The sequence below is a fragment of the Thamnophis sirtalis genome, unplaced genomic scaffold (genome assembly GCF_051295495.1).
Source record: "Thamnophis sirtalis isolate CommonGarterSnake01/CBP01778 unplaced genomic scaffold, rThaSir2_p1.2 scaffold_2, whole genome shotgun sequence".
NCBI lineage: Eukaryota > Metazoa > Chordata > Lepidosauria > Squamata > Natricidae > Thamnophis > Thamnophis sirtalis.
Window position 1 is genome coordinate 108,112,776 of NW_028261382.1, and position 12,131 is coordinate 108,124,906.

Sequence of the window (12,131 nt, forward strand, 5' to 3'; positions counted from 1 at the left end):
GCCAGGTTTTAACAGCTTTGCGGAAGGCCTGGAGGGTGGTGAGGGTTCGAATCTCCACGGGGAGTTCGTTCCAGAGGGTCGGAGCAGCCACAGAGAAGGCTCTCCTCCGGGTAGTCGCCAGTCGGCACTGGCCGGCGGATGGAATTCGGAGGAGGCCTAACCTGTGGGATCTGATCGGTCTAGTGGAGGTGATTGGCAGCAGGCGGTCTCTCAAGTACCCAGGGCTCTGAGACCTCTGCTTTGCTTTTAAAACCTCTATTTTGGTGCTCCACAGTTAGCTAGCTCTTAGAGAGCCATTAGGGGAAATTTCCCTTGGAAAGCAGCCACTGTATCAGATAAGAGGCAGATGTCATTTGGCAAGTCAATTGGCTTGAATGTTTAGCTTGGCGTTTGTCAAAATAATAATAATAAGAATAATTCTTGTGATTCATTTTAGATAATAGCCCTCATTTTCTGAAAAGGCAGGACTGGGGACCATTCATAATTTATAATGGAAAATTAACGCTGACGTATTAGCCAAAAAATAATAATACATCCAGCACAAAGGTTGAGTGGCTTAGCCGGTGACTGTTTTTCCTAGCTGAATAGGATGACAAATATTGTTTTCCTTTCATTTCTAAGAATGGTATTGTCCCTGGCGCTAAAATAATCGGAGGCTGGATGGCACTTGCTAAGTCCTTTTCTGATGTCCGGTTTTTAATATTATTACAGCTGGGTCGAAAGGAAGGACAAAAGAGAAAAACAGACATAAAAGCTGCACAACTTATAAGCAAAGCCTTCTGCGGCTCAACTATAGGGAGAGAGACAACCGATGCTGTAAATCAAGCATCTCTATTATTGGAAGAGCAGGTGGCCAGGCGTTTAGTATATATATCTTGTAAGTTTTATAGACCGGCATAGAATCATACACTAGAATCATACAGCAAGGGACCTTGAAGGTCTTCTAGTCCAACCGCTCTAAGCAGTGCAGGAATCTACATTTCTTTTCTTTTCTTTTTCTTTTTCTTTTTTATCATTTCAAAAGTTTTATTTTCTTTTAAAACAAACATTTCATCATTCCTCAATCAGTGAGACATCGGAGTACAATTTTTGTGTGTGTCAAAATAGTTCTAGTTTACCACCAAATTCTTGTCAAGGTGGCGCAAGGTGGCGCAGTGGTTAAATGCAGCACTGCAGGCTACTGCTAGATCAGCAGGTCAGCGGTTCAAATCTCACCGGCTCAGGGTTGACTCAGCCTTCCATCCTTCCGAGGTGGGTAAAATGAGGACCCAGATTGTTGGGGGCAATATGCTGACTCTCTGTAAACCGCTTAGAGAGGCCTGAAAGGCCTATGAAGCGGTATATAAGTCTACTGCTATTGCTGCTATTGCTATTGCTATTGTCTAGCCTAATGTATACCCCTCCCTCCCTCCACCCTCCCTCCCAACCCCCCTCCTCCTTCCCCCTCCTTCCCCCCCCCTCCGACTTCCCAGAACCCGGAAAAGCTAATTTTATTTGCCATTATTGCTACCGTTTTTTTTGGACTATAAGACGCACCGGTGTATAAGACGCACCAAGATTTCGAAGAGGTAAGTAAGGGGAAAAAGTTTTTGCCTTCCCTCAGCCCCTAGCAGCATTCTGCAGGCTTCAGCAGAATGTCCATTTTTTGTCCATTTTTCACAAAATGGGATGCAGGGGCAGGACTTTGGGAGGCCAAAAATGGCTGTATTCCGTGTAAAAGACACACCAATATTTCCATGCTCTTTTTTTTGGGGGGGGGGGAGCGTCTTATATTCCAAAAAATACGGTAACTCGTTTATTAATAAATATTATAATATCATAACACTTCTTCAGACATACATTATTAAACTGAGACAGGATGTGGATCAAAAGTGGCAATTGGGTTACGTCTTCCACACAGTGGAGATTACAGCATTGCTGAATTCACACAATGCATACAATTAGGCTAAATCTAACTGAAAAGTTAAAGTTGATCACCACTGAGAAATACAAGCACTGTTTCTTAAGGCTTGCATGGCAGCTGAACCACCAGCTTTTGCTAATTAACACTGTGCCCCATTGTGGCAGAAATTGATGCAATAAATCTGTCTGCCCATTGATATGTTCTAAAGATTAGCTGTTGGGGGTCTAATTAATATATTATCAAACTCCCTGTGCTTTTCTTTGCACAAATCAGTTGGAAATTTCTTTTACTGTGAACATCCTGGCTGAGCCAAGCAAGGCTACGAAAGTGGATTTTAACTTCCATTTCAACTTTCTTCATATATTCTCCCATGTACACTAAACTCTTGTGCTGAATGCTGCCTCTGTAGAGGTAGTCCTCAACTTACGAACACAATTCAGCCCAACATTTTTGTTGCTAAGCCGGCAACATTCGCTCTATAAGACGCACAGACATTTCCACTCACTTTTTTTTTGGGGGGGGGGGGTGGTGGTGCATCTTTTTAATTTATTTTTTATTTATTTTCAAACATACAAAATACACAAAAACAAGACTTAGACACAAACACATGTGTTGTGTATATTTACACAACACATTGGAACTTTGTGTTCCTCCTTATAGCAGTTTCAAATCGGTACAATTCTCCTTATGTTATTTCCCCTTCTAATATATTTCATTTGAGTTTCACCATTTTTAACCCTCTTATTTTACTTATCTATCTGATATTTTGGGTGATTACCTGTAATGTGTTTAAACTCTCCTGAGTGCATATATATATTTGTGCTGATAAATAAATAAAGGGAGACTAATATAGATCTATTTCAAGCTATTTAGCTCTCATCAGCTAGCCATACCCTTACTGGGATTTGAACCTGTGCTGTATTACATATTAAGCAGTTGTGTTAACCACTAAGCCACAAGGTTCTCCTCCTTTATCAGCTGAGCCAGGGAAGTAGGTATGTATTTAGTGTTACAACCCCTGGTATGCCCAAATATTTGGGTTTCTGTCTGGATGGTCTCTTGTGGCGAGCCGATAGACAGAGAAAGGAAGCAGTCTGCTTCCTCCCATATATATAATGTTAATTCTCCTTAACTTCTATTTTTGGGCTTTATTGGCTTCTTTCATTTGACCCTTGTTTCTTTCCTCCAACCATCTATACTATTTTTCCCATATCTGATAATATTCTGTCTCTTCTTTTCCCTGAATTTCTTTTGTTAATTTGTCCATTTTGGCACAGTCCATAACCTTTCTTATTATTTTGTCTTCGCTTGGTATCAATTTATTTTTCCATTTCTGAGCGAAGGCAATCCTCACCGCCGTAATTATGTGTAGAATTAAATATTGGATTTCTTTTTTATATTTTGTGGAGGTGCATCTTATAGTCTTATGAGCCGAGGTGGTGCAGTGGTTAGGGTGCAGTACTGCAGGCCACTTCAGCTGACTGTTATCTGCAGTTCAGCGGTTCTAATCTCACCGGCTCAAGGTTGACTCAGCCTTCCATCCTTCCGAGGTGGGTGAAATGAGGACCCAGACTGTGGGGGAAATATGCTGACTCTGTAAACTGCTTAGAGAGGGCTGAAAGCCCTATGAAGCGGTATATAAGTCTAACTGCTATTGCTATAGTCTGAAAAATACAGTAAATGTCTGTGTTTGGAAGTGGCCATCATTTCTTGCAGACGTTTCATGACCCAACTAGGTAACATCATCAGTAATTATTGAAGTTGCATCTTGAACCACACATTTTCTTTCCTCCAAATATGTACGTTCCTAGTCTTCAGATTGAATTGATTACGTTCGATTAAGATATTTAATAGCTGGAATGGTAAAATAGATAATGGGCCAGGACACACTGCGGTGGTTTGATTGGTTGGACAGTGTGTGGTCCTGCATGAGGCAATCTAGGTTATGATTGGTTGCTGGGTATAAAGGGGGAGTTTCTCTTTTTTCCCCGCCTTTTTTTCTTCTGTGTTCTCTGTGGCGATTTTACCTCACGATGTCTTGATGTGTCCGGGTATCTTGTTTGCTTTAAATATAGATTTGAAATATATTCATTTATATAAAACTACAAGTTTGGGTCAGCATCTTTGACTCCATTTGGACACGCAATTCCCTGACATGTTCCCTAGATTGTCGTGATTTTGCACAACGGCCATCCGTAGTGCCGAGTGTCATAAAAATGACAACTTGGCAGGGTTGCAACTCTTTCGATGTTATCCAAGTGGGTAAAGTTTTAGTGAGAAGCACAGCCTGCTCAGTGATTCAGCAAAACCTGCTGCTCTGTGTGAGGCTGTGTGTTGGAATACACACAAACACACACACAAACACACACACACACATTTCAGTCATGTATTTCCCCTTATGCATTCTGAATAAATTATTGATGAAGTTCCGCATTGCAAAAAAGCAAGCATGTCTCGATAAATCACCAGGGAATAATAAAAGCCTAGATAATGCAACGTCCATTATTTCGCAGTAGCAAGATTTAATTCCTCGCCCACCTCACCCCTTACCAGGGTATGCATGCTAAAATAATGTAAGTTATAACCAAATGGTTAGCTGATGCTTGATTGGGGGGGGGGAAGTATATTTAGGGGGAAAAAACAGCATAACGGCTCTCTGCTTTGGACAACTCTTTCATTTCTCTGATCCCTTTATTACTATTTTTTTTAAAAAAAAAAATAATTTCTAAGAATTGCCCAGAACTGGATGTTTTTCTCATATATTTTTTTTGAAGAAGAGGCACTATAACAGGACACTGAGTGAGTGAGTTTTCCTAGCAGACAGACCAATTTTGGAGGTTCCATCACAAAACCGCAGTAGACTAAAGCGCGTGTGACTAAAGCACGGTGACAAAACCGCACCGTCAAAACCGCGCGACAACAGCGCGCCGACAACAGCGTGCCGACAGAAGCGCGCTGTAACATAACCCTAAAAATAACCCTAAACCTAACCCTAAACCTAACGCTAAACCTACCCTAAACCTAACCCTAAACCTTACCTTAAGTTAAATCGCGCTTCTGTCGGCGCGCTGTTGTCGGCGTGCTTTTGACATCGCGGTTTTAGTGCCGCGGTGTTGTCGGCGTGCTTTTGACGTTCGCGGTTATGTCGTGCCACGATTTTGGATGGTGATCTTTCTTCTAAGCCTATCATGAACATAAAGTAAATATTTTATTAAAAAAAATACTGTATTAGTGGGAGTTCTCTTTTAATTATAATACAATAGCAGAGTTGGAAGGGACCTTGGAGGTCTTCTAGTCCAACCCCCTGCCTAGGCAGGAAACCCTATACCGTTCCAGATAAATGGCTATCCAACATCTTCTTAAAGACTTCCAGTGTTGGGGCATTCACAACTTCTGGAGGCAACTTCTGTTCCACTGATTAATTGTTCTAACTGTCAGGAAATATTTCCTCAGTTCTAAGTTGCTTCTCTCCTTGATTAGTTTCCACCCATTGCTTCTTGTTCTACATTCTTGTTCTACACTTGTTCTACACTATAATCTTTAATTCTTTCTGGTTGCCTCTACTAACCCACCCTCAAGATCGGTTGTTATCATGTTTTGTTCTCAAACAGGAAGAGATTTCTGACGCTTAAGCTCAGATCTTCTTATATTTTAATAGGATTTTTAAAAACAACAACAACAACAACAACAACAACAACAGGAAATACACTTACAACTTTTTCAAAATCTTGTTTCCAGTCAATCTGGCCCCTTAGTCGATTTAAACACTTTCCAAAATCAACATTCTAATCAGTAACGGTATCCTCTTTTCTTCACTATCGTTTCGGTAGTGGAAGCATGCGCCGAAGATCCACGATGACGTCTGGGTGGGTGGGCGGAGCCTCGCACCACCGCTACTACCGGTTCGGCCGAACTGGCAGAATACCGCCTCTGATTCTAATCAACCTTTTACTGCTTCTTTCCAAAAGTTTGTAACTTTTCAAACTTACCTAAATCTTCTTTCACTATGGGTTGGGGGGAAATCAGCCAGTGTAATAAAACATGTCCTTCTGGAGGTCTTAATGGCCAAAAGACAATTTATAGGCCATTTCCAATAAAAGCGATTAAAAGGTGAGATAGGAGAACCCAGCATGCTTATGAAAAGCTCCCAATTGTGGATTAGGGGGAGGGTCTCCTAAATTGGCAACTTTAAGATTTGTGGACTTCAACTCCCAGAATTCCCCAGCCAGTATTGCTGGCAAAGGAATTCTGGGAGTTGAAGTCCACAAGTCTTTAAAGTTGCCAAGTTTGGAGACCCCTTTGCTAAGGCAAAGTTCCACTTTCAACCCCAAATGTCTGCTCCGCTAAAACCTAAGCCATCTTAATCCATTATTTTTCTCTAGAAGTCTTCCTGAGGCATCATTTTTCTATACACTGATGGGTTCACATGTTGCAGCAAGGCTTGTTTTGGGGGGTGTATTTTGCAAGCTCAGCTGATGAGGGTCACATAAATCACAGCTCACGGTTATAGACCTTAAAGGTAAAGAAGATTCCCCTCGCAAATATGCGCTTGTCGTTCCTGACTCTTGGGGGCAGTGCTCATCTCCGTTTCAAAGCCAAAGAGCCGGCGCTGTCCAAAGATGTCTCCATAGTCATATGGCCGGCATGACTAAATGCCGAAGGTGCATGGAACGCTGTTACCGTCCCACCAGAGGTGGTTCCTATTTTTCTACTTGCATTTTTACGTGCTTTCGAACTGCTCGGTTGGCAGAAGCTGGGACAAGTAACGGGAGCTCACTCTGTTACGCGGCGCTAGGGATTTGAACTGCTGACCTTTCTGATCGACAAGCACAGCATATCAGCCACTGAGCCACCACATCCCTACCTTAGGTTGGGTTAACTCGGGATGCTTAAGCGAACCCAACTATGATTTTGGCTTCCTGCATTATGTGTGAATCCAGTTGGTTTGGCTCCCAATTGTTTCTGTTCTGTTTCCTGAAAGAATCCTTAGATGGGTAATTTCGAAATAAGTAGCCATCAGGCGAAACATCAGCCAGTGCCCCAACTCACAAGACCTGACAAACATTTTTGCCATATTTTTCATTCTTTAAATAGAATAACAGAGCTGAAAGGGACCTTGGAGGTCATCTAGTCCAATCCCTTGCTTAGCAAAAAAAAAACAAAAAAAAAACCTATATTATTTCAGACAAGTGACTGTCCAGTCTCTTCTTAAAATCCTCCAGTGATGGGGCACTGGAAAATAGATTGATTCCCTCATCTTTGTAGTAACCCCTCCAAGATTGGAACATTCTCTTACACATTTTTTTTTTCTTCCTGATGCAAGCAGCATATTTTTCTTAGCTGTTTTCAGCCTTCACTAGTATTTGAGTCTCCATCTTCCCTTAAAGTGGTAATTGCTAAACACTAATGCTGATTCATAAGGAAAAAGCTCAGTTGTTTAGGTTTTACTGTGACTTGTCACTAATTCAACAAATGTCTAGAATGTATAATGAGTCTTTGAGTTAAGTTGGGAAATAGGTTGGCCTGCTTCGTAATTTAATTGACCACTCTGTAATAAATATAACTTGAAGAAGCTTGGCCGTATATAATCATTTGTGGTGAGAATCCCCTGGAATGTGTTTTGCTGTGAGTCTATTCAATAAATACTCATTAAAGCCCAGAATAACCCTCTAAAATAGTTAATGTCTCTCCCATTCTTTACTCAAACAGAACTTCTCGTAGTGAAGAGGAAGAGAGGAAGACCCAAAGGATCAACCAAGAAATGTTATGCTGAAGAAGAGTCGGCTGAAAACAGGACCTCTGCTCCAAGTGAAGGTGTTCAACCGGGACCTGAAGAAGGAGGAGAACTGGTGGAGGTTCCCGCAGAGAACCTGGAATGCCGGAAGTGCAACCGGAAGTTCTCTAATTCCCGACAGCTACGAAAGCACATCTGTATTCCCGTTAAGAATGAAGACTTGGAAGAGGAAGAGGATTCAGGTGAGCCCCAGTGTGTTACGGTGCATGATTCGAAGATGAGTGAAAAGTAGACACGTAGAAAGCTGCCTGGTTTTTGGAGGTTCACACAGGATCACACGGCAGCACGAAGGCAGACATGTGCTGTGTCCCTACCCCTGCCTGCTCTTACCGCTTTTGGGAAATCAGATCCGAAGCCCTGCACAGCCTTAGTATATGCAGGTAGTCCTCAACCTATGGCCACAATTGAGCTTGACATTTCCGTTGTTAAGTGAGACATTTGTTAAGTGAGTTTTGCCCGATTTTATGGCCTTTCTTGCCACAGTTGTTAAGTGAAAACACTGCAGGGGATGAATTAGTAAACCAGCTGTTAAGTGAATCTATCTTCCCCTTTGACTTGGCTTCTCAGAAGGTCATAAAAGGTGATACATGACCTTGGGACACAGCAATGTAAGTATGAACCAGTTGCCAAGCACCTGACTTTTGATCATGTGATCATGGGGATGCTGGAAAGGTCACAACTGTGAAAAAGGGCCGTGCGTCACATTTTTCAGGGCCATCGTAAGTTTGAGTGGTCACTCAATGAACTGTTGCAAGTCGAGGACTACAGTGCCTATATGGGGTCATTTGGCTTTTTCATTTATGACAGCCAAGTGGCTGTGCCCCTTGTCGCTTCTGAAGGCTTCCTAGGAGTAAAATGTCTAAAGCTTTACTTCTAATTGGGTTTAGTGCCATTGTTTTAAAAATAAATATTCTGTGCATTACTTAAAACTAGGTGTATCTCGTCCTAAGTGCTCGTTAAAAACACAAAAAGTCCGAAGTAGTGATTGGGTGGGGAAGCTTTGTTGTTTTGTTTTGTGTGTGTGTGTGTGTGTGTGTGTGTGTGTGTGTGTGTGTGGTTTTCTTAGAATAGAATAGAATAGAATAGAATACTTTATTGGCCAAGTGTGATTGGACACACAAGGAATTTGTCTTTGGTGCATAAGCTCTCAGTATACATAAAAAAGACAAAATACATTCGTCAAGAATCAGAATCAAGAATTCTTTTGTTTTGTTTCAAACAAAGATGGTTCGCATGTTTTTCCAGCCAAAAATAAGTTTCTCCTTTGCTAGGAGAATCAGCATCTCCGTTCACTAGTAAAACAAAAGGGGGAAATTGCTCCCCTGACAAAAGCCAACACATGAATTCCATGTAGGATGGGAAATTATTCATCTTTTTTTTTTTCTTTTCCCCAACCAAACATCCAAAAATGTTTTTGGCAAGGAGACTGGAGGTTGGAAAGAACCGATGTTAAAGGGGCCCTTTGGACTCTGTCCATCAGCAAGATAAGCCTCCCAACAGCTGAACAGAACTGGATTGAATTTGGGTGTGTGTGGGAGGGTGGGGAAACTGACAAAACAAAGCGTGAAAATGGGCCAGATCTAGCTAGTAATTGTGGAGAAACAAACAAACAGACAAAAGGGAAAAAAAGCCAGACAGGAAAGACATCTCTAAAGCAAAGGGGATCCAGAAGTAGCCTGCAAGGTTGTTGAATGCTGAACTCTGAAATCCTCTTTTTTCCCCCTGTCGAAATAAGGGCCCACCCATTGCACTCATAACACAAGTACACATAGAAATACGCTATAGGGCACTGCATTGCATACCAGAACAACTAGACACAAGGACAGTTTTTCCCCGAATGCCATCACTCTGCTAAACAACGAATCTCCACATCATTGTCAAACTATTTACTGAGATTGTATTACTATTTTTTTTTTGAAAAAAGGTTTTATTTCTTTTAAAAAACACAAATATTTCATCATTCGTCAATCATTAAAACATTGAAGTACAATTTTTTTTGTATGCCCCTCCCTCCCTCCACCCCCCCAGCCCCCCTCCTCCTTCCCCCCCCCCTGACTTCCCAGAACCCGTACACGGTATGGATTTTTAACTAACACAGTCTAAAATCTATTGAGAAAAAAGAAATAAAGAAATTAATGACATTCTACATTGACCTTAGCTTCTTCTTACTGAACTAACTTTTAACAGTTTAAATCATTTCTGATCTTGAGCATAGGCTAACTGGAATTTCTTGGTCCCGTATTTATTTTGTATATAGTCAATCCATTTTTTCCAGTCTCGTTTATATCTCTCATTTGAGTGATCTTTGAGATATGCCGATATTTTAGCCATCTCAGCTAAGTTTGTGACTTTCAATGTCCATTCTTGGATTGTAGGCAAGTCTTCCTTCTTCCAGTATTATCTATTTCCTTCTTCGCATCAGTGGTGGGTTCAAACTTTTTTGCTACCGGTTCTGGGGGCATGACTTGGTGGGCGTGGCATGGCTTGGTGGGCGTGGCTGCTTCTCATCCTTCCTATTACCATGAAGCAACCAATCATAAGTCAAGGACTATTGACACATGCCTTAAGCTCATCTCCTTGCTCTCTACACCTACAAATATAACTGACAGGCAAATGCCCTGGGAGTTACCACTTGCATAAATTGAAATGCAATCCTGCAGAGTTTAAGGTTCAGAAATGGTTTTGGAATGAAAAGTTTTTGTCATTCATTAAATTCAGTCGCGTGTAAAGCCATGCTTTACATTCTTAGGCTAGTTAAGCTTCAGCTATGTTATGAGCATACATGCTGATTTTATAAATCTTTTATTTGAATTTCTAAGCCTTGATCTCCAGAAGCTGACAGCACTTTTCATTCATATGCTGAAAAATTGTCCTTGAATGAAAGTGCAGGAGTTTAAAAATGGAATGTATCCATCTCTATCTCAATATCTATCTATCTATCTATCTATCTATCTATCTATCTATCTATCTATCTATCTATCTATCTATCTATCTATCTACCTACCTACCTACCTACCTACCTACCTACCTACCTACCTACCTACCTACCTATTTTGCTTCACTCACGCATGACACATCTGGGCATGTGCAGAATGATGACATCTGGGTGGGTGGGTGGAACCTTGTGCCACCACAACTACTGGTTTGCTTGAACCGGTGCGAATCGGCAGCATACCACCTCTGCTATCTATCTATCTATCTATCTATCTATCTATCTATCTATCTATCTATCTATCTATCTATCTATCTATCCATCCATCCATCCATCCATCCATCCATCCATCCATCCATCCATCTATCATCTACCTACCTACCTACCTATCATCTGTCTGCTGTCTGTCTGTCTGTCTGTCATCTATCTATCTATCTATCTATCTATCTATCTATCTATCTATCTATCTATATTGTATCTATTATCCATCTACTGTATATATATATATATCTTTCTCATCTATCTTTCTCATCTATCCATCCATCATCTATCTATCTATCTATCTATCTATCTATCTATCTATCTATCTATCTATCTATCTATCTATCTATCTATCTATCTTGTATCTATTATCCATCTACTGTATATATATCTTTCTCATCTATCTTTCTCATCTATCCTTCTCATCTATCCATCCATCATCCATCCATCCATCCATCCATCCATCCATCCATCCATCCATCCATCCATCCATCCATCCATCCATCCATCCATCCATCCATCCATCTATCTATCTATCTATCTATCTATCTATCTATCTATTGCCTGCCCATTATAGTCATAGTGGTCATTCAACAAAGTACCCAAAAGATCACTTCATTTCATGGCCACAATCTCTGTTCTCCTACTTGTGGTCATTAAGCAGCGCACAGGGGACTTAGTGCAGGCCTGAGCTCATGCTGCAGCACCTCCTCACAGGTAGTTTTCCCTGAGCCCCCTAAAGCCTCCTCCACCCCAAGACCCAATAGGTAGCAAGGCCAAGGTCTGCAGCAGTGGTGGGTTACAGGCAGTACACCCCGGTACGGGTGTACCGGAGCCTGCTCGGAGTACCAGGTACCATTCCGGTATGGTGTTCCGGAGGGCCCACCTGCCCGCCCGAGCTCCTTACCTGTCCTTTAAGCATACAGCGCCTGCTCGATGCTCCGCTGAGCAGCTGGAGCGTTGCAGAGGCTTGCGGAAGCGTCACAGGCAAGTATGGCGCATACATGCACCACGTGGATGTTCATGTGGGTGACGCCAGGGCCGTTCCAACCGTAGCAGTTGGAACGGAATCCAGAACCCACCACAGGTCTGCAGGGACCCAGCAGAGTAGAATTGGGGGAGAAGATAACGGGGGGCTGCTGCTGCATTCCTGCGGTAGGTTTTAAGGGTGAGCAGATTGCCAAGAGACCTGACTACCTAAATTACCCATGGATTGAGTTTTTGGAAGATAACCCTCATGT

At 41.9% G+C, this 12,131-nt stretch overlaps 1 protein-coding gene across 2 annotated transcripts in view; it reads left to right on the top strand.

Annotated features, from left to right (window-relative positions):
• The window catches only part of ZFAT (zinc finger and AT-hook domain containing), a 122,202-nt gene that overhangs the window by 16,668 nt on the left and 93,403 nt on the right, over positions 1–12,131 (top strand). For both annotated transcript variants that reach the window (XM_087706661.1, XM_087706662.1), the window contains exon 3: positions 7,613–7,879. In XM_087706661.1, the coding sequence (XP_087562787.1) occupies positions 7,613–7,879 (267 nt within the window). The remainder of the gene's footprint in view (positions 1–7,612; positions 7,880–12,131) is intronic.